The sequence below is a fragment of the Ranitomeya variabilis genome, chromosome 2 (genome assembly GCF_051348905.1).
Source record: "Ranitomeya variabilis isolate aRanVar5 chromosome 2, aRanVar5.hap1, whole genome shotgun sequence".
NCBI lineage: Eukaryota > Metazoa > Chordata > Amphibia > Anura > Dendrobatidae > Ranitomeya > Ranitomeya variabilis.
Window position 1 is genome coordinate 494,653,133 of NC_135233.1, and position 24,379 is coordinate 494,677,511.

General features: G+C 46.4%; 1 protein-coding gene across 2 annotated transcripts in view; it reads left to right on the plus strand.

Moving 5' to 3' along the window:
* The window catches only part of TKFC (triokinase and FMN cyclase), a 32,925-nt gene extending 10,241 nt beyond the window's left edge, over positions 1-22,684 (plus strand). Inside the window, exons 1-18 of one of the 2 annotated variants that reach the window (XM_077288005.1) lie at positions 944-1,030; positions 1,779-1,817; positions 1,900-2,089; positions 2,802-2,912; positions 6,484-6,665; positions 7,576-7,654; positions 10,295-10,384; positions 10,499-10,533; positions 17,322-17,406; positions 18,071-18,160; positions 18,252-18,368; positions 18,460-18,576; positions 19,626-19,763; positions 19,836-19,942; positions 21,372-21,475; positions 21,881-21,914; positions 21,998-22,087; positions 22,162-22,684. In XM_077288005.1, coding sequence (XP_077144120.1) covers positions 1,812-1,817; positions 1,900-2,089; positions 2,802-2,912; positions 6,484-6,665; positions 7,576-7,654; positions 10,295-10,384; positions 10,499-10,533; positions 17,322-17,406; positions 18,071-18,160; positions 18,252-18,368; positions 18,460-18,576; positions 19,626-19,763; positions 19,836-19,942; positions 21,372-21,475; positions 21,881-21,914; positions 21,998-22,087; positions 22,162-22,320 — 1,734 coding nt within the window. In that variant the 5' untranslated portion in view covers positions 944-1,030; positions 1,779-1,811 and the 3' untranslated portion in view covers positions 22,321-22,684. Of the gene's footprint in view, positions 1-943; positions 1,031-1,778; positions 1,818-1,899; positions 2,090-2,801; positions 2,913-6,483; positions 6,666-7,575; positions 7,655-10,294; positions 10,385-10,498; positions 10,534-17,321; positions 17,407-18,070; positions 18,161-18,251; positions 18,369-18,459; positions 18,577-19,625; positions 19,764-19,835; positions 19,943-21,371; positions 21,476-21,880; positions 21,915-21,997; positions 22,088-22,161 lie in introns of those variants that run through there. The other variant, XM_077288004.1, reaches the window with a different exon arrangement.
* The last annotated feature ends 1,695 nt before the right edge of the window (positions 22,685-24,379 follow it).

A 24,379-nucleotide genomic window follows, 5' to 3' on the forward strand; every position in this document is an offset into this window, starting at 1 on the left:
TGGACTGAATAATTTGCATATCTGGGAGCGGATATATTACATCTTTTGCTGGGTGATTTCTGGTTTCAATAGATGTTTAACAGATTTCTCACTGATTGTAAACATGTAGTGTTATAATGTTTATTAAAGAAAAAAATCTATTTTTTATATTACTAATATGTCTCCCTATCCTTTTTGAGGTTGATCTTTCTGTTAGGTCAGTGGCTGTTTTCTCCTCCGCATGGTGTTTATACGTTTTGTTCACCCCTCAGTGTATAGAGAGCGGCGGCTGTAAGTTGGCCCCTAGCACTGACTGACAGCCAGCTGCCGTGGGCGCGGTTACAGACGCTGCTCTCTATACATCTGTGGTGACTGAGACCGTGCCGACACCTCCCCTATGACTGATGGAGCGAGCCTCTATTCCTCCCGGCAGCGGGGCTCTCAGGACACTGGTAACCTACAGGTTGATGGCGTTATTTTACATGGCAGGCTGCCTTCAAGCTATAAAAACAATGAAGCACTAAACTATGTGAAAACCAACATTTGTGTCAGGCTCAAAACTTTTGGCCATGACTGTAAAATACAGATGATGATGACGTTAATGACAGCTTTTGCTTTGTTTTTGCATTCAGTTTGTGACTGATCTTTGTAAATCGACGTTGATTTTAATCATAATCACTTGCTATTAATTATAGTGGATAAAATGGGACTTGTTCATGAGCCGGATTAATGATTATTCCAAGCATCAGAGTTATTGCCAGTGGATGGAGACTGCGGCCGTCCCTTACTTCTGTGGCCAGTGGCAGAACAGCCATGATTATGGGATCAGCTCTGCTACTGGTTCTGTAACACCTAACGTCTCCTGCCAATATAAGAGGTGGCTCGTTTGCATGTTAGAGACTACCCAGAATGCACTTGGGTGATTTGCACAACTCTTGGCACCCACATGGTCACATGACCACTGGTATACTTTGATCTAAGTGTAAAGTTCCCAGACATTGGCTTTATAGATGTCCCGGTGCTAGATGTGAGCGCAGGAGATCAGTGAGCTGTAAGTTTTCTCTTTTATTGCTTTCATGTTGTCTTCTGTCTTGTCATTGTGTATCATTAACTGCATATCATTCCCTGAAATATTAATACTCTCCAGTCACTGCCCATCCTGCACCGATACTCTGCGGTCACTACTCATCATGCACCGATACTCTGCGGTCACTGCCCATCCTGCACTGATACTCTCCAGTCACTGCTCATCCTGCACCAATACTCTCCAGTCACTGCCCATCCTGCACCGATACTCTCCAGTCACTGCCCATCCTGCACCGATACTCTCCAGTCACTGCCCATCCTGCACCGATACTCACCAGTCACTGCCCATCCTGCACCGATACTCTCCAGTCACTGCCCATCCTGCACCGATACTCTGCAGTCACTACTCATCATGCACCGATACTCTCCAGTCACTGCCCATCCTGCACCGATACTCTCCAGTCACTGCTCATCCTGCACCGATACTCTCCAGTCACTGCCCATCCTGCACCGATACTCACCAGTCACTGCCCATCCTGAGCCGATACTCTGCAGTCACTGGTCATCCTGCACCGATACTCTCCAATCACTGCCCATCCTGCACCAATACTCTCCAATCACTGCCCATCCTGCACCAATACTCGCCAGTCACTGCCCATCCTGCACCGATACTCTCCAGTCACTGCCCATCCTGAGCCGATACTCTGCAGTCACTAGTGAGAGTCTCCCATATACAGTGCCGTCTGTGTATTAATACTATATTTCTTGCACAGGATACATCTTTGCTGTCTGCGGGTGACTGTAATATGGAGGTATGTGACTTATTTGCGCCCGCACTCGCCCATTTCTGCCAGTGTAGATCCTTCACTCCTGTGCCATCCTGTTCTCTCCTAGGTCAGTAAGAAGCTCCTGAACTCCGTCCCTGGTTGTGTCGATGACGTCCTCCATGGCCTGGCATCTTGCTGTCCAGGGCTGCGGGTACTTCAGGGACACCGTGTAGTGCTACGTGCTGACCTTCATCGTGTAAAGGGCCGTGTAGCGCTGTTGTCGGGAGGCGGCTCAGGACATGAACCCGCACACGCAGGTAGCACAGTAATATATGTTGTGTATGATGGCGGCTTCTCCCCTGTATCATATGCTCAACAATCATCTTCCTCAATAACCAGAATCTATCGCCAGGATTTTCAACCCCATCTGACAGCAGCATAATGTAGGGGCAGAGATACTGTGTCCAGCGATGTGTCACTGGGCTGCTTGCAGTAGTTTTGATAAAATAACTTATATTCGCAGGAAATTAGCTGGAGGAGTAGTAAACCTGTTATCAAGTAGTCAAGAATATTCATAAGCTCTGTATAACCCCGTCCTCACCAATGAATGGCAGATTTCTGTGTACACTGCATAGGCAGAAAGCTTCTATTCAGTGGTGTGGGCAGAGGCTGTGCTCAGCACTCCGAGAATTGCAGATAAACAGCAATTGTGTGAAAATGACTGCAGGCAGCCCAGTAAGTGACACATTGCTGGAATCAGGGTCTCTGCCCCTACACCACGTTGTTCTTAGATGGGGGAACAAAAATCCTGGTGACAGATTTCCTTAAAGCTTAGCTCCATCCAAGATGGTAAATGCGCCCTCCTTTACCCTGCACTGGGCCGAGTACTCACCCTTGTAGCACTCACTAACTCTCCTGTCGGCAGTGGTGCTGCGGTTAGCTGGGCCGTCAGGGCCTTACATGCGTTTCCTGTCTATGATATCGGTGACCTATCAATATCTGATAACATTCACGTTTCCCTCTGCGCAGGGTACATTGGTCAGGGCATGCTCACTGGGGTCATCGCTGGTGCTGTCTTCACATCCCCTCCGGTTGGAAGCATCGTAGCCGCCATCAGAACAGTAGCAGAGGCCGGAGCAGGTGCACTTATTGCCTTTGTTTTCTATGCCTTTACTATTCTCTTTTTTCAATGTATCAACTTTTTACAATTTAAAAATTACAATACAATACAAATCTTTCACAATGATATATTATTACTTCTATTTTTAGTAATCTAACCTTTACTCCCTGCCATGGAATGCTAGTTATTGGTGTCATTTAAAATATATTTTAAAGGCAATATGTCAGCAGGTTTTTACTATGTAATCCGAGAGCAGCATGGTGTAGGGGCTGAGAGTCTGATTTCAGTGATGTGTTATTTACTAGGCTGTGCTTTGCTGTTTCAACCAATACAATCAGTGTTTTATCAGCAGGAGATTATCACTGCAGACAAGCTGCCTCATGCTTCCTAGTCCTCCTGCTCCGTATTACTCCGACCCCAGCACTGATTAGCACCTGTCAGTATGCATTGCACATAGAAAGCTGCCAATCAGGAGCGTGGGTGGGGTTTTACACAGCTCAGCATTCAGAGCTCTGCTACATCTACAGCAGAGAAAACGGATTATTTCGCTACTGCTGCACTCAGTAAACTAAGTGACACATCGCTGGAATAAGGGTTTCTGTCCCTATATCATGCTGCTGTCAGATTACATAACAAAACCTGCTGACAGATTCCCTTGAAAGAGGTTGTTTCATGCAGACAGTTCCTCCTTAAACAGAAGCTGGATGTCTAATTCAGCGCTGCTGGTCTGACTTCACTAACCTACCGAGATCAGCTGAAATTGCCAGTGGGAGCCACAAGTGGCCTGACATTGCCTGCAGTGGATGCTGCAGTATGTGGAGGTGCCACGTCCTCCAGAGCAGAAGCCTTTTTTAGGTGGAGGTTCTCTGTTCTGACCAAAAAGGGATTAGCAAGCAGGGAATCATCTCTGTCACACCCACATACCCTAATAGGGCTACAGGCAGGGTTGTCCTTTACCCTCCTCGCACAAAGCAATATAACTGTGCTTCCATTTAAGTATACGCTCTCGCAAATGGACGTACCGTTATGTTCATTGAATGGCGTGAGCAGAAGAGCCGTGCCCACACCGTCCTCTGTAGATGCACTGCCCACACCGTCCCCTGTAGGTGCCGTGCCCACACCGTCCTCTGTAGGTGCCCTGCCCACACCGTCCCCTGTAGGTGCCGTGCCCACACCGTCCTCTGTAGATGCACTGCCCACACCGTCCTCTGTAGGTGCCCTGCCCACACCGTCCTCTGTAGGTGCCCTGCCCTCACCGTCCTCTGTAGATGCCGTGCCCACACCGTCCCCTGTAGGAGCCCTGCCCACACCGTCCCCTGTAGGGGCCGTGCCCACACCATCCTCTGTAGGTGCCGTGTCCACACCGTCCCCTGTAGGATCCCTGCCCACACCGTCCTCTGTAGAGGCCGTGCCTACACTGTCCTCTGTAGTTGCCATGCCCAAACCGTCCCCTGTAGGAGCCCTGCCCACACCGTCCTCTGTAGGGGCCGTGCCCACACCGTCCTCTGTAGGTGCCGTACCCACACCGTCCTCTAGGTGCCGTGCCCACACCGTCCTCTGTAGGTGCCATGCCCACACCGTCCTCTGTAGATGCACTGCCCACACCGTCCCCTGTAGGTGCCATGCCCACACCGTCCTCTGTAGGTGCCCTGCCCACACCGTCCTCTGTAGATGCAGTGCCCACACCGTCCCCTGTAGGTGCCATGCCCACACCGTCCTCTGTAGATGCCCTGCCCTCACCGTCCTCTGTAGATGCCGTGCCCACACCGTCCCCTGTAGGAGCCCAGCCCACACCGTCCCCTGTAGGGGCCGTGCCCACACCATCCTCTGTAGGTGCTGTGTCCACACCGTCCCCTGTAGGATCCCTGCCCACACCATCCTCTGTAGAGGCCGTGCCTACACCGTCCTCTGTAGGTGCCGTGCCCAAACCGTCCCCTGTAGGAGCCCTGCCCACACCATCCTCTGTAGGGGCCGTGCCCACACCGTCCTCTGTAGGGGCCGTGCCCACACCGTCCTCTAGGTGCCGTGCCCACACCGTCCTCTGTAGGGGCCGTGCCCACACCGTCCTCTGTAGGTGCCGTGCCCACACCGTCCCCTGTAGGGGCCGTGCCCACACCGTCCTCTGTAGGTGCCGTGCCCACACCGTCCCCTGTAGGGGCCATTCCCACACCGTCCCCTGTAGGGGCCGTGCCCACACCGTTCTCTGTAGGAGCCGTGCCCACACCGTCCTCTGTAGGGGCCGTGCCCACACCGTCCTCTGTAGGAGCCGTGCCCACACCGTCCTCTGTAGGAGCCGTGCCCACACCGTCCTCTGTAGGGGCCGTGCCCACACCGTCCTCTGTAGGTGCCGTGCCCACACCGTCCCCTGTAGGGGCCGTGCCCACACCGTCCCCTGTAGGGGCCGTGCCCACACCGTCCTCTGTAGGGGCCGTGCCAACACCGTCCTCTGTAGGGGCCGTGCTCACACCATTCTCTGTAGGTGCCGTGCCCACACCGTCCTCTGTAGGTGCCGTGCCCACACCGTCCCCTGTAGTTTCTGGCTGGTGCCGTGCCCACACCGTCCCCTGTAGTTTCTGGCTGGTGCCGTGCCCACACCGTCCCCTGTAGTCACCGGTGCCCTGCTACAATCACCAGGAGTAGAGAAAACTCCAGTCCCGACTCTTTCACCACTTTGGTTCTGTGGTCTGTAGCATCCACAGTGTCAGTAATAGGGAGCTCCCTGTGCCACCATATTAGAGTCCTGGGATGGCACCACAAAAAATGCTTTATGTAAAAAAATGTAAAAATAATGTAAGAGTAGATGTACTTTGTATCACCACAATCCTAACAGCCCAGACTATAAAACTAACACACTAATTGTCCGACACGAAAAATGCTGTGCAATCTTTGTTTTCTACTCACCTGCTCTCCAAGATTTAATGTTTTGCCATAAAACAAATGCAAATAGTTCTGCAAAAAGACAAAAAAAACAAGTCCTCAAATGGCCACATAAATAGAAAAGCCAAAAAAGTGTAGAATTCTTGGAGCGAATCCCTGTAGCTTCAAGAGCCATTATAGCTGCAAAGGGCTAAAGTTACCGCCCAAACACAGGAAAGATATATATCTTGGTACCGCCCAAACACAGGAAAGATATATATCTTGGTACCGTCCAAACACAGGAAAGATACATATCTTGGTACCATCCAAACACAGGAAAGATACATATCTTGGTACCATCCAAACACAGGAAAGATATATATCTTGGTACCGCCCAAACACAGGAAAGATATATATCTTGGTACCGCCCAAACACAGGAAAGATATATATCTTGGTACCGCCCAAACACAGGAAAGATATATATCTTGGTACCGCCCAAACACAGGAAAGATATATATCTTGGTACCATCCAAACACAGGAAAGATACATATCTTGGTACCGCCCAAACACAGGAAAGATATATATCTTGGTACCGCCCAAACACAGGAAAGATATATTTCTTGGTACCGTCCATACACAGGAAAGATATGTTTCTTGGTACCGCCCAAGCACAGGAAAGATATATATCTTGGTACCGTCCAAACACAAAGTTCTTTTCTATCTTTCCTGACAGCTGGAGTTCTGTTGCTGGTGAAGAATTACACGGGGGACCGCCTGAATTTTGGTTTGGCTCTCGAGCGTGCAAGGAGGGATGGGGTGGATGTGGAAATGGTGGTGGTCGCTGATGATTGCGCTTTCGTCTCCCCTCGCAAGGCTGGACGTCGAGGGTTGTGTGGCATCATACTGGTTCATAAGGTGAAGGACACGTTTCTCCTATTGTGAGGATATTAGACCATAGGTGACAAACGATCTGCATACAGTATTGACAGGGTCACATGTAGGGATCCTTCTATTAATTGGGATTGTAGTCAGAGCTATTGGTTAAAAGGAACTATGGGACCCTTAGGCCAAAAATTGCTGCGCACCCTTGGTTTATTAGACAGAAGACCCAACCAATAGGCAGAGCTTAGTTCTGCTCAATGTTATAGTATAAAGGGCAGTAGAGATATGGTTTAGATCAGCTTTTACTGGAAAGAATACCTGTGACGATAAGCAGCGACCACGGAGCTGCACAGATCAGGTGCAGTAGCGCACAGCATCGTACGTGGTACGTGCTCCTGCCCTGGGTAGACACATAGACCTGAGCCTCAGACGCCGGGCAGGAGCACGTACCACACACAATGCTGTGCGCTTCTGCACCTGATCTGTGCAGTTCCGTGGTCGTCGCTCCCTGCCGCTTATCATAACGACTATTCTTTCCAGTAAAAGCTGATCTAAACCATAGGCTTGCACACTGGATCCAGGCCAGCACTGCACCATTGCTTAGTTACATTTCGTTCCCAGGTTTTGGGCCTAATTTGTACAAGTCTGGACTAATACATGAACCAGTCATCCAAAGAGAGCAGAGCTCTTTGTATCAGCCTTCCACACCGGAAAATGTGCAGGGTCTTAGGGCTGATGTATGGGTCCAGGAGAGGAAAGACTGATCCCCCGAACATGGGGCCGTAATCTAAATGTACGTAGTACGTTCATGCACACACAGCGACCACGACCGTGGGAATAAGTAGAAGCTATGTGACTCAAACATGTGTTCCCCCATTGCTTCTAGTTACGTCATTGTTTTGATCTTTACTTAGCTTTTTTCTTTTTTATTTACTACTTGTAGATCGCTGGAGCTCTAGCAGAAGAAGGAAAAAGTTTGCAAGAAATTTCTTCATTTGTGAAAAGTGCTGCTGCAGGAATTGGTATAAAAGCTGCATTATTTTCCTACCATAATACTGAATTATGAGACCTGGCCTGGCCTATTGAACATGCAGTTACATCTGTGTGCCACTAGGTGGGGCACTTGCAGCGTGAGATCCTGTCTCTTTTGTCTTCCTCCTCTGGTATCTGCCATATGGCTACCTGCCAGACCTGGGGGCCACTGTCCTTCCTCTACCACATAATGAATGAGCAGATGTGCTAGTAACTGATCGTGCTATTAGTACCTCTGTAGAGATCACTGGACTTGGTTCACATATCACCATGCAGATTTATCATGGCTTCCGATGTCATAAGTACACTGCTGAAAAAAATAAAGGGAACACTAAAATCCCACATCCTAGGTATCACTGAATGAAATATTCCAGTTCTGTGTGGAAAGTTTGATTTCACAGAAGTTTGATTTACTTGGAGTTAAATTCTGTTGTTTAAGCGTTCCCTTTATTTTTTTGAGCAGTGTATATATGTATATAAGTATACAGCTTCGGACTGGAGCACCTTTGGCCCACCAGAGAAAATCATTCTTGAGGCCCACTATGTAGCTACATAGAAATAAATACAAGACCACCAATTGTGCCGTAAAACGCGCTAATATCAGGGTATAATATAAAGTAGTACTTGTCTTAATTATGTGGTTGGGTTAACCCCCTCATAGAATATAAAGTAGCCCCCTCATAGGGTACAGTGTATCCCCCCTCTTAGTATATAAAGTATCCCCGTCATATAGTATAATGTAGCCCCCTCACAGAATATAATGCAGGCCTCATAAAGAATATAATGTAGCCCTCATAGCATATAATGCAGCTCCCCATAGAATATAATGTAGCCCCCCCCATAGAATATAATACAATCAGCCTCATAGGGTATCATGCTGCCTCCCTCCAATAGAGTATCTTGCTGCCTCCCTCCAATAGGGTATTTTGCTGCCCCTCTCCAATAGGGTAACAAGCTGCCCCAACCCAAATAGGGTATCATGCTGCCCCCTCCAATAGGGTATCATGCTGCCCCCCACAGCGTATCATGCTGCCCCCCTCCGCAGGGTATCATGCTGCCCCCCTCCACAGGGTATCGTGTTGCCCCCCTCCACAGGGTATCATCCAGCTCCCTCCCCATAGGGTATGATGCAGCTCCCCCAATAGGGTATGATGCAGCTCTCTCCAATAGGGTATGATGCAGCTCTCCCCAATAGGGTATGATGCAGCTCTCCCCAATACGGTATGATGCAGCTCTCCCCAATACGGTATGATGCAGCTCTCCCCATAGAGTATGATGCAGCTTCCCCACATAGGGTATGATGCAGCTCCGCCCCCCATAGGGTATGATGCAGCTCCCCCCCATACTGTATGATGCAGCTCTCCCCAATAGTGTATGATGCAGCTCTCCCCAATAGGGTATGATGCAGCTCCCCTCTCCCATAGGATATGATGCAGCCCCCCCATAGGGTAGGATGCAGCTCCCCCTATAGAGTATGATGCAGCTCCCCCCATAGGGTAGGATGCAGCTCCCCCCCATAGGGTAGGATGCAGCTCCCCCTATAGGGTATGATGCAGCTCCCCCCCCATAGGGTAGGAAGCAGCTCCCCCCATAGGGTATGATGCAGCTCCCCCCATAGGGTATGATGCAACTCTCCCCCAATAGGGTATGATGCAGCTCCTCCCCATAGGGTATGACGCAGCTCCCCCCATAGGGTGTGATGCAGCTCCCCCCATAGGGTGTGATGCAGCTCCCCCATAGGATATGGTGCAGCTCTGCCCCCCCCCATAGGGTATGGTGCAGCTCCCCCCATAGGGTATGATGCAGCTCCGCCCCCCCCATAGGGTAGGATGCAGCTCCCCCCATAGGGTATGATGCAGCTCCCCCCATAGGGTAGGATGCAGCTCCCCCCCCCATAGGGTATGATGCAGCTCCCCCATAGGGTATGATGCAGCTCCAAACACAATACTCACCTCTCCTCTTCGCTCCCACGCTGATACCGGCAGCGGCTCTGCTCCGATGTCAACGGTGTCAGGAGCTGCGCTGCAGTCGGCCTGGCACACAGCAGGTGCAGGTGAAGTGACGTCATCGTTCACCCGCAGTGTGGCAGAGGGGAATGATGGGAGAGGGAGCGTTATCTGAATCTCCCTCTTCCATTAGAATGCGGCGCTCACTGGGGGGGCGGCACTGACGCCGTGTCCCCCTGACTTATGACCCCATAGCGGCCGCGTGGACTGAGGGGCCTCTGAGGGAGCGGGGGGCCCTGGTCTTGCGGGCCGTGTTAGCTGCAGCCTGCTGCAAATAACGCCCGCTATTAAAGTGAAATGAAGTCACTCCTCTCCACGCCCATGGGGGCGTGGGGAAACGTGAATATTCATTTCGCTTTAGCAGGGTTAGGCTTCCTGTCACCCGCTGCTGCTCCGCTGGCACCGAGGACCCCCATAGCAGCTGCGTGGTGTGCCGCTATTAGCGACATCCCACTGGCTGGGGGGCCCTAGGTAGCTGCTGGCCCTGTATGCCAGCAGGTGTCAGGGCCTGGGCCCACCAAAGAATCCTCCGGTTCGCCGGTGGCCCAGTCCGACCCTGTAAGTATGTATGTGATAAGAAAAGTGCTGACTACTGAAGTGCGACTTGTCTCTTACCTTCTGTAGGTACACTGGGGGTCAGCCTCTCCCCGTGCAGTGTGCCAGGCTCGGGACCAACCTTTAACCTTGGCTCTGATGAGCTAGAACTGGGACTAGGTATGAGGACTGACAGCAGGAGTGCAGTGCCGTGATATCTGTGTGACCCGTGTATGGGGGACATGAGGATCACTTTTCACTTGGTAACACTGTGAACGGTTTGTGTTTTCTCAGGAATACATGGAGAAGCCGGGGTCCAGAGATACAAGGTATTCCGCTGACAGATTGTCATCCTTCACATTGTTTCCTTTATGGTGAAGGTGAAAACCTTGGCGAGATGGGGCATACTTAGAAAAAATGGGGCCCCATAGCATAGATCAAAATAAGCCCCATCATTGTGATCCTTAATTTTACTCCCCTCTAGGACAGAAGGGTCGGTTGTTTCTTTCCCCCTCCATACTCCTTGGACTAATTCTTCACCCCTATTGCTTGTTTAAAAGGTGATCTGAAATAAGACCAACATGGCTGCTTTCCTCCAAATGCAGCGCTACAATGTAGTGTGGGGTGTGATCGCTCAGCCTCGCTCATTGCTGTAACTAAGAAAACAACAAGGCGTCCTATAGTGTAGAGGTTTCCAGTCCTAGAGACTGATGTTGGGAGTGGTAGTCATTAGTTAGTACGCTCCTCCTATGTGGATGTGCGACCACCAGGCACATCACTGCTGCTCTCCCCATAATCCTGATTACGATTGGGGACATTAGAAAAAATACAATTTTATTTTTCTTAACCCCTTCCTGACATCTGACGTACTATCCCGTCGAGGTGGGGTGGGCCCGTATGACCGCCGACGGGATAGTACGTCATACGCGATCAGCGGCGCTCACGGGGGGAGCGCCGCCGATCGCGGCCGGGTGTCAGCTGATTATCACAGCTGACATCCGGCACTATGTGCCAGGAGCGGTCACGGACCGCCCCCGGCACATTAACCCCCGGCACACCGCGATCAAACATGATCGCGATGTGCCGGCGGTGCAGGGAAGCATCGCGCAGGGAGGGGGCTCCCTGCGGGCTTCCCTGAGCCCCCCGCAGCAACGCGATGTGATCGCGTTGCTGCGAGGGTCTTACCTCCCTCCCTGCAGCTCCCAGACCCGGATCCAAGATGGCCGCGGATCCGGGTCCTGCAGGGAGGGAGGTGGCTTCACAGACGCCTGCTCAGAGCAGGCACTGTGAAGCAGCCTGCACCTCTCGCAGATCGGTGATCTGTCAGAGTGCTATGCAAACTGGCAGATCACCGATCTGTATTGTCCCCCCCTGGGGCAAAGTAAAAAAGTTAAAAAAAAAATTTTCCAAATGTGTAAAAAAAAAAAAAAAAAAATATTCCAAAATAATGAAAAAAAAAATAAAATATTATTCCCATAAATACATTTCTTTATCTAAATAAAATAAAAAAACAATAAAAGTACACATATTTAGTATCGCCGCGTCCGTAACGACCCAACCTATAAAACTGCCCCACTAGTTAACCCCTTCAGTAAACACCGTAAGAAAAAAAAAAAAAAACGAGGCAAAAAACAACGCTTTATTACCATACCGCCGAACAAAAAGTGGAATAACACGCGATCAAAAAGACGGATATAAATAACCATGGTACCGCTGAAAACGTCATCTTGTCCCGCAAAAAACGAGCCGCCATACAGCATCATCAGCAAAAAAATAAAAAAGTTATAGTCCTGAGAATAAAGCGATACCAAAATAATTATTTTTTCTATAAAATAGTTTTTATCGTATAAAAGCGCCAAAACATAAAAAAATTATATAAATGAGATATCGCTGTAATCGTACTGACCCGACGAATAAAACTGCTTTATCAATTTTACCAAACGCGGAACGGTATAAACGCCTCTCCCAAAAGAAATTCATGAATAGCTGGTTTTTGGTCATTCTGCCTCACAAAAATCGGAATAAAAAGTGATCAAAAATGGTCACGTGTCCGAAAATGTTACCAATAAAAACGTCAACTCGTCCCACAAAAAACAAGACCTCACATGACTCTGTGGACCAAAATGTGGAAAAATTATAGGTCTCAAAATGTGGAGACGCAAAAACTTTTTTGCTATAAAAAGCGTCTTTTAGGCTGGTTTCACACTTGCGTTTTTATCTGCATGCGTTTTTTAAAAAAACGCATGTGTGAAAAAACGCATGTAAACGTGGTAAAACGCATGCGTTTTTAGACGCATGCGTTTTTATAGAAAAACACAAGAAAACAAACAAACAAAAAAAACCCCTACCCCTAACCCTACCCCTAACCTGAAATACGTGGCACTAAAATATACGTTTATATACGTATATAAGTGCCACGATATTTCAGTGGCCACGTATATAAGTGCCACGTATATAAGTGCCACGTATATAAGTGCCACGTATATAAGTGCCACGTACTTAAGTGCCACGTACTTAAGTGCCACGTACTTAAGTGCCACGTACTTAAGTGCCACGTACTTAAGTGCCACGTATTTACGTGCCACGTATTTACGTGCCACGTATTTACGTGCCACGTATTTACGTGCCACGTATTTAAGTGCCACGTACTTAAGTGCCACGTACTTAAGTGCCACGTATTTACGTGCCACGATATTTCAGTGCCACGTATAACCACATAGTTATAGTATTTATAGTACGTGGCACTGAAATACGTGGCACTGAAATATCGTGGCACTGAAACACGTGGCACTGAAACACGTGGCACTGAAACACGTGGCACTTAAATACGTGGCACTTAAATATGTGGCACTTAAATACGTGGCACTTAAATACGTGGCACTTATGACTGTCAGAAAATGTTCATTAAACGGTTAGAGGTGAGGTTAGGGGTAGGGTTAGGGTTACCGTTGGGATTAGGGTTAGGGGTGTGTTTGGGTTAGGGTTTCAGGTAGAATTGGGGAGTTTCCACTGTTCAGGCACATCAGGGGCTCTCCAAACGCGACATGGCGTCCGATCTCAATTCCAGCCAATTCTGCGTTGAAAAAGTAAAACAGTGCTCCTTCCCTTCCGAGCTCTCCCGTGCGTCCAAAAAGGGGTTTATCCCAACATATGGGTTATCAGCGTACTCGGGACAAATTGAACAACAACTTCTGGGGTCCAAGTTCTCTTGTTATCCTTGGGAAAATAAAAATTTGGGGGGCTAAAAATCATTTTTGTGGGAAAAAAATATGTTTTATTTTCACGGCTCTGCATTGTAAACTGTAGTGAAACACTTGGGGGTTCAAAGTTCTCACAACACATCTAGATAAGTTCCTTGGGAGGTCTAGTTTCCAATATGGGGTCACTTGTGGGGGGTTTGTACTGTTTGGGTACATCAGGGGCTCTGCAAATGCAACGTGACGCCTGCAGACCAATCCATTTAAGTCTGCATTCCAAATGGCGCTCCTTCCCTTCCGAGCTCTGTCATGTGCCCAAACAGTGGTTACCCCCCACATAGGGGGTATCAGCGTACTCAGGACAAATTGGACAACAACTTTTAGGGTCCAATTTATTCTGTTACCCTTGTAAAAATACAAAGCTGGGGGCTAAAAAATCATTTTTGTGAAAAAAAAAAAGAATTTTTATTTTCACGGCTTTGCGTTACAAACTGTAGTGAAACACTTGGGGGTTCAAAGTTCTCACAACACATCTAGATAAGTTCCTTGGGAGGTCTAGTTTCCAATATGGGGTCACTTGTGGGGGGTTTGTACTGTTTGGGTACATCAGGGGCTCTGCAAATGCAACGTGACGCCTGCAGACCAATCCATTTAAGTCTGCATTCCAAATGGCGCTCCTTCCCTTCCGAGCTCTGTCATGTGCCCAAACAGTGGTTACCCCCCACATAGGGGGTATCAGCGTACTCAGGACAAATTGGAAAACAACTTTTAGGGTCCAATTTATTCTGTTACCCTTGTAAAAATACAAAGCTGGGGGCTAAAAAATCATTTTTGTGAAAAAAAAAAGAATTTTTATTTTCACGGCTTTGCGTTACAAACTGTAGTGAAACACTTGGGGGTTCAAAGTTCTCACAACACATCTAGATAAGTTCCTTGGGAGGTCTAGTTTCCAATATGGGGTCACTTGTGGGGGGTTTGTACTGTTTGGGTACATCAGGGGCTCTGCAAATGCAACGTGACGCCTGCAGACCAATCCATTTAAGTCTGCATTCCAAATGGCGCTCCTTCCCTTCCGAGCTCTGTCATGCGCCCAAACAGTGGTTACCCTCCATATATGGGGTATCAGCGTACTCAGGACAAATTGGACAACAACTTTTGGGGTCCAGTTTATTCTGTTACTCTTGTAAAAATACAAAAGCTGGGGGCTAAAAAATCATTTTTGTGAAAAAAAAAAAATAATTTTTATTTTCACGGCTCTGCGTTATAATCTGTAGTGAAACACTTGGGGGTGCAAAGCTCTCAAAACACATCTAGATAAGTTCCTTAGGGGGTCTAATTTCCAAAATGGTGTCATTTGTGGGGGGTTTCAATGTTTAGGCACATCAGGGGCTCTCCAAACGCAACATGGCGTCCCATCTCAATTCCAGTCAATTTTGCATTGAAAAGTCAAATGGCGCTCCTTCCCTTCCAAGCTCTGCCATGCGCCCAAACAGTGGTTTACCCCAACATATGGGGTATCTGCGTACTCAGGACAAATTGCACAACGTTTTTTGGGGACCAATTTCTTCTCTTACCCTTGGGAAAATAAAAAATTGGGGGCGAAAAGATCATTTTTGTGAAAAAATATGATTTTTTATTTTTACGGCTCTGCATTATAAACTTCTGTGAAGCACTTGGTGGGTCAAAGTGCTCACCACACATCTAGATAAGTTCCTTAGGGGGTCTACTTTCCAAAATGGTGTCACTTGTAGGAGGTTTCAATGTTTAGGCACATCAGGGGCTCTCCAAACGCAACATGGCGTCCCATCTCAATTCCAGTCAATTTTGCATTGAAAAGTCAAATGGCGCTCCTTCACTTCCGAGCTCTGCCATGCGCCCAAACAGTGGTTTACCCCAACATATGGGGTATCTGCGTACTCAGGACAAATTGCACAACATTTTTTGGGGACCAATTTCTTCTCTTACCCTTGGGAAAATAAAAAATTGGGGGCGAAAAGATCATTTTTGTGAAAAAATATGATTTTTTATTTTTACGGCTCTGCATTATAAACTTCTGTGAAGCACTTGGTGGGTCAAAGTGCTCACCACACATCTAGATAAGTTCCTTAGGGGGTCTACTTTCCAAAATGGTGTCACTTGTAGGGGGTTTCAATGTTTAGGCACATCAGGGGCTCTCCAAACGCAACATGGCGTCCCATCTCAATTCCAGTCAATTTTGCATTGAAAAGTCAAATGGCGCTCCTTCCCTTCCAAGCTCTGCCATGCGCCCAAACAGTGGTTTACCCCAACATATGGGGTATCTGCGTACTCAGGACAAATTGCACAACATTTTTTGGGGACCAATTTCTTCTCTTACCATTGGGAAAATAAAAAATTGGGGGCGAAAAGATCATTTTTGTGAAAAAATATGATTTTTTATTTTTACGGCTCTGCATTATAAACTTCTGTGAAGCACTTGGTGGGTCAAAGTGCTCACCACACATCTAGATAAGTTCCTTAGGGGGTCTACTTTCCAAAATGGTGTCACTTGTAGGGGGTTTCAATGTTTAGGCACATCAGGGGCTCTCCAAACGCAACATGGCGTCCCATCTCAAATCCAGTCAATTTTGCATTGAAAAGTCAAATGGCGCTCCTTCCCTTCCAAGCTCTGCCATGCGCCCAAACAATGGTTTACACCCACATATGGGGTATCAGCGTACTCAGGACAAATTGTACAACAACTTTTGCAGTCTATTTTCTCCTGTTACCCTTGGTAAAATAAAACAAATTGGAGCTGAAATAAATTTTGTGTGAAAAAAAATTAAATGTTCATTTTTATTTAAACATTCCAAAAATTCCTGTGAAACACCTGAAGGGTTAATAAACTTCTTGAGTGTGGTTTTGAGCACCTTGAGGGGTGCAGTTTTTAGAATGGTGTCACACTTGGGTATTTTCTATCATACAGACCCCTCAAAATGACTTCAAATGAGATGTGGTCCCTAAAAAAAAATGGTGTTGTAAAAATGAGAAATTTCTGGTCAACTTTTAACCCTTATAACTCCCTAACAAAAAAAAATTTTGGTTCCAAAATTGTGCTGATGTAAAGTAGACATGTGGGAAATGTTACTTATTAAGTATTTTGCGTGACATATGTCTGTGATTTAAGGGCATAAAAATTCAAAGTTGGAAAATTGCAAAATTTTCAAAATTTTCGCCAAATTTCCGTTTTTTTCACAAATAAACGCAAGTTATATCGAAGAAATTTTACCACTATCATGAAGTACAATATGTCACAAGAAAACAATGTCAGAATCGCCAAGATCCGTTGAAGCGTTCCAGAGTTATAACCTCCTAAAGGGACAGTGGTCAGAATTGTAAAAATTGGCCCGGTCATTAACGTGCAAACCACCCTTGGGGGTGAAGGGGTTAAATAAAATTACTTTCCACCCTATCCTATGTTGCATGGACTGTTTCAGCACATTTTTTTTCTTCATTTCTACATAATAAAGCGGTATGGCAGTGTTTCTGTGTCATTTACGGGTTTTAAGCCTTTGATATAAACCTGAGTGTCAATTTAAAGTGACCTACAAAAATATAGGCCAGAGCACATGTTGGTGTAAGTGCAATCCATAGGTGCGCGTTCACACTGCGGCCATTTAACAAGCAGAAGCTAAGATAAACACAAAATAAGCAAATGTCCTGTAATCAGTAAATGAATAGTGGTAGTCGCACCGCGACAAGGTGACCATATCTAACTCTTGTAGTTCTCACATTACACTGGGGCCTACACACCATTTAGGCAAACCTCACGACTGCCATTAGGGCCCTTGAAGGAAGTTGTGCCAAGTGTGGGTGATCCCATCTCCTTAGATACTGACTGGCAAGAACCTCCTGTAATGGCTTCCTCTGATTGCCTCCACTTTGACATTTTAACACAACAGATGATGTCTTGTGATGAAGTTGTGAAGATCATGATTGATCATATGACTGATCCAGCCAGCAAGTCCAGAGTGGATCTACGGTCAGGTGAGCACAACCAGACTTTACCTATAGTCTTACAGTATAAGGAGTGCCGACCATTTGTTCGTCGGGTGAAACAAAATTTAAGCTTGCTTAGAAGTAATAATTCTTGGCAGCACATCATCCGTTGTAAACAAGGCTGATAATCACAAAAATTTTTGCGACTCTTCAAAGTGTTTTACACCAAATGTTTACATCATTTAGTAGGTATTATAAGAGCTCGTATCAATCCGGTTATTTTCATAAACATTCGTGTTGAAAAGACACAAAAAGTTGAGTTTTCACCAAAATGTTGCAAATTTTTTTTTTTTACATTTTCAAGCCAGTTTCAGCAAAATGGGCAGGGTAGTGTGTGGTGATGCCCTCTCATCTAATTCATGGTGATCTGTGGCGTACCTTGTGCCACATATCTTTTCTTAATTAATCAGTGTCTTGCCCAACTTGAAAGATGCTAGCCTCGATTCTCCAAGACTGGTGTTGTTGGTGCAGATTTACACCATTGAACATCTGTCACACACATTCATGTAACAAAAAGGTGCAGATAATCGTCAAAACCCTGTCTTCATGGACATCCAAAATCCTACAGGAAAAAATGCAAATTGTTCTATTTTTTGGCAATTTTGTGTCCAGCTTTCGTTCTCTCCATGGATGGCTTTTCTTGTTCATTCAGGGGACTCCATTATACTGATTGTGAATAATCTGGGAGGTCTTTCCTGTCTGGAGCTCCAGATCGTAGCCAGCTCGGCTGTGCGTCTTCTAGGTGAGTACACACACCTGTCCCATTCTTTTAGACCAACCTCCATACAACTCATTATTGGCCTCACAGTAACACTAATCATCTCATGGTAAAGAGGGTCGAGGGCTACACATTGAGCGTGCCATGAGTGGATCCTTCATGACGGCTCTGGAGATGAGCGGAGTCTCCGTCTCTGTAATGAAGACATCGGTAGACATTCTGCAGCTCTTTGGTAATGACGCCTTTACTTTCTGCTTTAGGCCACGTACCCGTGCTTCATTGTACTGTCATTTTCTAAAAATGTTCATTGTTTGTGTCGTCAGACAAGGACACGTCTGCTCCTGCTTGGCCGAGAATTCCAGCTGTTTCTGTAACGGGTCGGACGCGCACTTTCCCATGTGCTCCTGAAAGCCCACAGCCGAAGGAGGCTCTCCCAGATGGTGAGTCCCATGTAGAGTTCATATAGTGGCATCCATGAAGCATGTTGGTCATATTATTACCAATATAGTTGTACTTATCTGCCAGATAGAAGAAAGTTTGGACAGGAAATTTCCTTTGTGACTTAAAGCGATTTTATCTCTCTGAGAAGTCCAGCCAATGTAAACGACCTCGGAAAAGCATTACACTTTACAAATAGAATCAAATTTCATAAATGCCCCCTTATTCCACATCAGGCCTCCTACAATCCTGATGTTCTGCTTCTGGCTGCATAGGTCATCCACCCGAGGCTTCTCCTGCTGTGGCCGAGCATGGGCAGCTGATCTCTAGTAGAGTGCAGATGGAGAGTGCAGGTATCCTTCACATGGGGCAGGGACACAGCGGAGTTCTCATATGTGCCAGTCAGGGCCCCCGTCTGATGGAGGCACACAGAGATGTTCTATGCAGTGTCTGCCTGCACTATGGCCGAGAGCGAGCAGCGATCTGTGATTCCTGCGTTGTACTCACCGTAAATGTAGAAGCGATCACTGTGCGCTCTCAGTCATAGTGCACCAGCTGCATAGAGCGTCACTGTATGCCTGCGTCATATGATTGCTCTGACGGGCACACAGTCATGAGTGCTGCTTACCACGGTCATTGGCCTCCCCGGTCTGGGCCTAACAGCCCGCCGTCTGTCTGGGCCCATGTGAACAGTGTGTGCTCTCTCCATCTGAATACTACAGACATCATGTATACGTTATTGGAAAAGCCTACCCTTACAGGCACATGAGAAGACCAGTGATCGGGTACATAGATATCCCGGCTGTAGGATAAGGGCCCATTTCTATAATTGAAGTCTATTTAAAAAGTGTATTGTTTTTCCCAGATATTTTAGATAGGACTGACTTTTATTGTCATTGTAAAACAGGCAGCATCCATAACTATGGAGGGTTCTCAGAGATGAGATGAGGGCAGCCCACCGATTCTCTGGGTATAGGATTGCTGTTGATATGGCACCGTTGTCAGATATATTGAGTGTTACACATGGACTCATTTTCCATCCTTGTATTAGCCGTGAGCGTGCAAATCTACAGCCGGGTGCTTGGGTGCGTGTGCAGCTCTCTTCTATCCCTAGAGGAGGAGTTAAATGATCTGGACCGGGCTGCCGGGGACGGTGATTGTGGGAGCACACATGCAAGAGCAGCCCATGGTGAGTTACAGCTTATTACTTGGGGATGTATGATGATGCCAGGCATTGCTTCTCAGTATTGTATCTCTGCAGCCATCAAGGAGTGGACCAGCGGTGGGCAGCTTCCCTCTCACCCATCACGGTTCCTGGCAGCATTGTCACATGTGCTACTGGAGAAGATGGGGGGCACTTCAGGAGCGGTGAGGAAATATTGCATTAATAGGCAGCTGTCTTGTCTAAAGTATAACTTTAGTTATAAATAAATATCATACATTTTCATTATGCATTGCTTATGTAATGCTATCATATTCCTCAGCACTTTACACACATTATCATAGCTATCCCCAATGGAGTTCACAATCTAAATTTCCTACCAGTGGGATTTAACCCAGAACCCCAGTGCTGCAAGACTGCTATCACCGGTATAGCAAAACAGCGAGGGGCCAGAAGATAGCGGCGTCTGATTACCTGAACTCCTGCAGTGGTTAGAACTGCTTCATCCATCACACTAAACAGTGCAGGTTTTCTTTGCTCTGGCATTGCCAGGGTTAGTCAGTACAGTTATTTCCTGGAGCTCTCCATCTTGCATTGTCTCAGCTGTTCTGTGTTGGACACTTTCCTCTGGTATATAGGCTCGCCACTAGCACTTGGGAATTGCCAGTGTTAGTGATTCTACCTCCTGGTTTGGTGGTGAAGGAGAAGTTCAGTGTTCGGAGTAGGCAGTTAGAGTTGTTCAGGAGATTTCTGTGCAGAGTTGGTTTGCAAGTTATCCTCATCCTCTCCCATTTGGTTTCTTCCTATTTCTCCTTTGTTTCCCACTCTGTTGTTTTATGAGCGTATTTGTATGATTGTAGTTTTCTTTTTTCCCTGTTTGTCTTCCCCTGTCAGTCTGGTTAGTGTAATTTTATACACTTTGGCCTCGCACCATCCTGTGTGGGGGAGGGAACAGATTAGGGTTAAGTTAGGAGCATAGCAAGGTACGTGACACCAGCGTTTCCACCTTCCGGTGTAATCCGGTGGACAGGGATAGCCTAGGGCGCCCCCTAGTACGAAGGATTGGGTTGGTGCCCACAGTTCCTTGTCACTACATGACAGCTGCCGTGCAAATCATCAGAATTCACTAAAGGTGCATTTACTTGGCATGACTGTCGGGAGCATCATGCTTACCTAGGAATGGTCATACCCTGATAATCTTGCAGTGTCAACAGGTTGCTGATGGTTGCAGCACATTCTCGGCAGCACAGCATCCAGCATAAACAGGACCTTTCTTCCCAAGATCAATTGCAGCCTTTGCGCACAGTACAATCTATTACTGTGCTGTGCACGTCGGAGGCACAGTCAGCCTTTGTAAATGGGTTATTGATAAGGGACGAATCTTCCTCCTAAAAATGTACTAAGTTATAGTCATTAAAGGGGAACTCTCCCTGCACCTCTGTTGAAGTCCGATATTAACTATTAACACCGAACCTGACTATAATAACATGTCAGAGGGCACAAATCTCACTGTTGGTTGGTTGTTTAATGCCACAAATCATGTAATGTAAAGCCGGTCTAGAGTGCAATTTAATTTTTTTTTTATGTTATAGACATCAGTGTACTGACATCAGTCCATTTTCACGTTCACTTTAGCTGTACAGTCTTTTCTTAATGGCTGCTGCTCAACCCTTGCAAAATCAATCTGGGCCTGTGGCGTGGGCTGCCGCAATGGACACTGGGATAGAGGCTATGAAAAGGTAAAGAGAAGTAGAAAAGGATACCCTGATGTTAAGACGCTGGGATTCAGGCCAGAACTAACTCTAGTTAAGATATCAATGTTTTTCTAATCCTGGACCACCCCTTTATAGAGGATATGTTACCTGATTATATTGCTTTGTATAAGTGCATGCCCCTAATGACTAGGGACGCTCAACCCTGATGTTGTAGCCAGGGTCTTCCTGTATTGTGCCCCTATAGAGCTTATCTGGCGATATACTTATAGACATTTGACTATCACTCACATTTTTACCATACTAGTCCATTCCTTTTTTTCTTGGGAAATAAAAAGCAATAAATACATACTAGTGCACAGGCCAGAATGTAGCTCGGTGGGCGGCCTTCTGATTCTAACTGCATATTGCCTTGTCTTATTTTGTCCCCAGATATGGAGGCGCAGAGCCGGGTGACAGGACCATGGTAAGTACCAGCATCCAGGTTATTATTAGTCTCCATCCTGCAAGTCCACGTCTTCTACCTACATTCCTCCCCCTTTACTCCAGCTGGACTCCCTGTCTGCTGCTAATGTTGTCCTGCAGTCTCTGGGCACCCCGGGCTCCAATGCCATGGAGATTCTTGGCCGGGCTGTAAAGGTGAGATCTCATCAAGTGTAGGTAAAGTTTGGGAAGATTGTTATGGAGTGAACTGATTGCGTCTTTTCTTGTAGAAAGCTTCTGATGCTGCAGAAGAGACAAAACACATGACAGCCGGAGCTGGCCGGGCCAGTTACATCGGGTCCTCCACTCTCAGTCGTCCAGATCCAGGGGCCAAAGCTGCTGCGGCTATCTTACAAGCAATATGGGATGGTTTGAATGACGGTTCTTAGGGTGGAGGCTGATTGTTATTCTAACATGTTTCCTTTTAGATCAGAATCTATTCACTTCTGTGTATTTTTTTATGTTTTGGATCAGTAGCACGGGAGTTTTTCTATTCCCCCTGCTAGCGTCTATTCTCATTTTTTCACAATTCATATGTGGGTAAACTGACCCCAAAGCCGGAGTCCACGCCTCATAATGCCGGAATCACAATCTATGCGCTCCTGGCTTCTTCTAGCAGAACTGATTTGTAACCTGATTATTGACTACCAGCACCCAGATCTAGAAGAAAACCATTGCATTTCTGCCACAAATGTCTTGTCATGGCAGCAACATATTCTTCTGTTCCATTCCTGAAATAAACAATCAAACACTTGTGACTGAGCTGATGATATTTGCATCTTGAAGAAATGAATCAGTCGGCTTCATCGCCATCCTAGGCAGGGTACATTATTTCACGGTGTAATATGAGGCTACGTGGTGACTTTGCTCGTGTCACAGGTCAGGCGGCCAAAGATCCCTGTATAGCACTGCCACATCGCAGCTCTGTACAAAGTAAATAGGTCACGTTGCAACAGGAGTCACACAGAGTAATTTGGATTTTCAGTGACTTGCGCGTCACGGTCGCAGTACCTTGCAGGATGCAATGAGATCCCGTTCACTGGCACTATGCTGTGACTATGTGATAGTGACAGACAGCAATCTTTGGCCATGTATCCCCATGTCCTGCTATTGAGTGTAAATTTTAGTCTTACCCTCTTATATTATACTCCCTTGTCATATTTGAAGGGGTATTTCGGGCTCGAGAAATTTCGGCAGTCACTCTGTATGGCTGCAGACTGCCGAATCATGACAGTGTGCAATACATACACTGTCAGGATTCACCTCTATTTCCATAGAACACTGAAAGAAGCGGATGAGAATCTAATTAGCATGTAACCATAAGTAAGAAAATCGCGTACTTGTGGTCATGTGATGCTAGAAATAGAGGAGAACCGTCATGTTACATTGTCACAATTCGGCGTTCTACAGTCGCATAAAGAAATTTATTTTGAGCGTGGAAAAACCCTTTAATCTCTGACATCACTAATCATATAAGTTGTCAGGTTCCTCCTCCTCACAAACATAATTGCACTGATGTCGAGTCGAGGTATTTTGGTGCCCTAGGCAGAAATTAAATGGAAAATCTGACTTCTGAATCTTTTTTTTTTTACGGTCGCGGTTATACCGCTAATAACGGCGATATCAACACTGGCGTGGGTAAAAACCGACCCGAATCATGTTCTCTGGGGTCTAAGCTACCCCCGATAGCCGAGACCCCGGATAAATTCTGACTCTGGGGGGCGCTATACACTTATTTCTCAGCGACACTGAAGCATAAGTACCCTTAACCCCTTAGTGACAGAGCCAATTTGGTACTTAATGACCGAGCCAATTTTTACAATTCTGACCACTGTCATTTTATGAGGTTATAACTCTGGAACGCTTTAACAGATCCTTCTGATTCAGAGACCGTTTTTTCGTGACATATTGTACTTCATGTTAGTGGTAACATTTCTTCGATATTACTTGCGATTATTTATGAAAAAAATGGAAATATGGCGAAAATTTTAAAAATTTTGCAATTTTCAAACTTTGTATTTTTATGCCCTTAAATCAGAGAGATATGTCACACAAAATAGTTAATAAATAACATTTCCCACATGTCTACTTTACATCAGCACAATTTTGGAAACATTTTTTTTTTTGTTAGGGAGTTATAAGGGTTAAAAGTTGACCAGCAATTTCTCATTTTTCAACACCATTTTTTTTAGGGACCACATCACATTTGAAGTCATTTTGAGGGGTCTATATGATGGAAAATACCCAAGTGTGACACCATTCTAAAAAATGCACCCCTCAAGGTGCTCAAAACCACATTCAAGAAGTTTATTAACCCTTTACGTGCGTCACAGAAACTGAAACAATGTGGAAGGAAAAAATGAACATTTAACTTTTTTTTGTAAACATTTTACTTCAGAACCATTTTTTTTTATTTTCACAAGTGTAAAAACAGAAATTTAACCATAA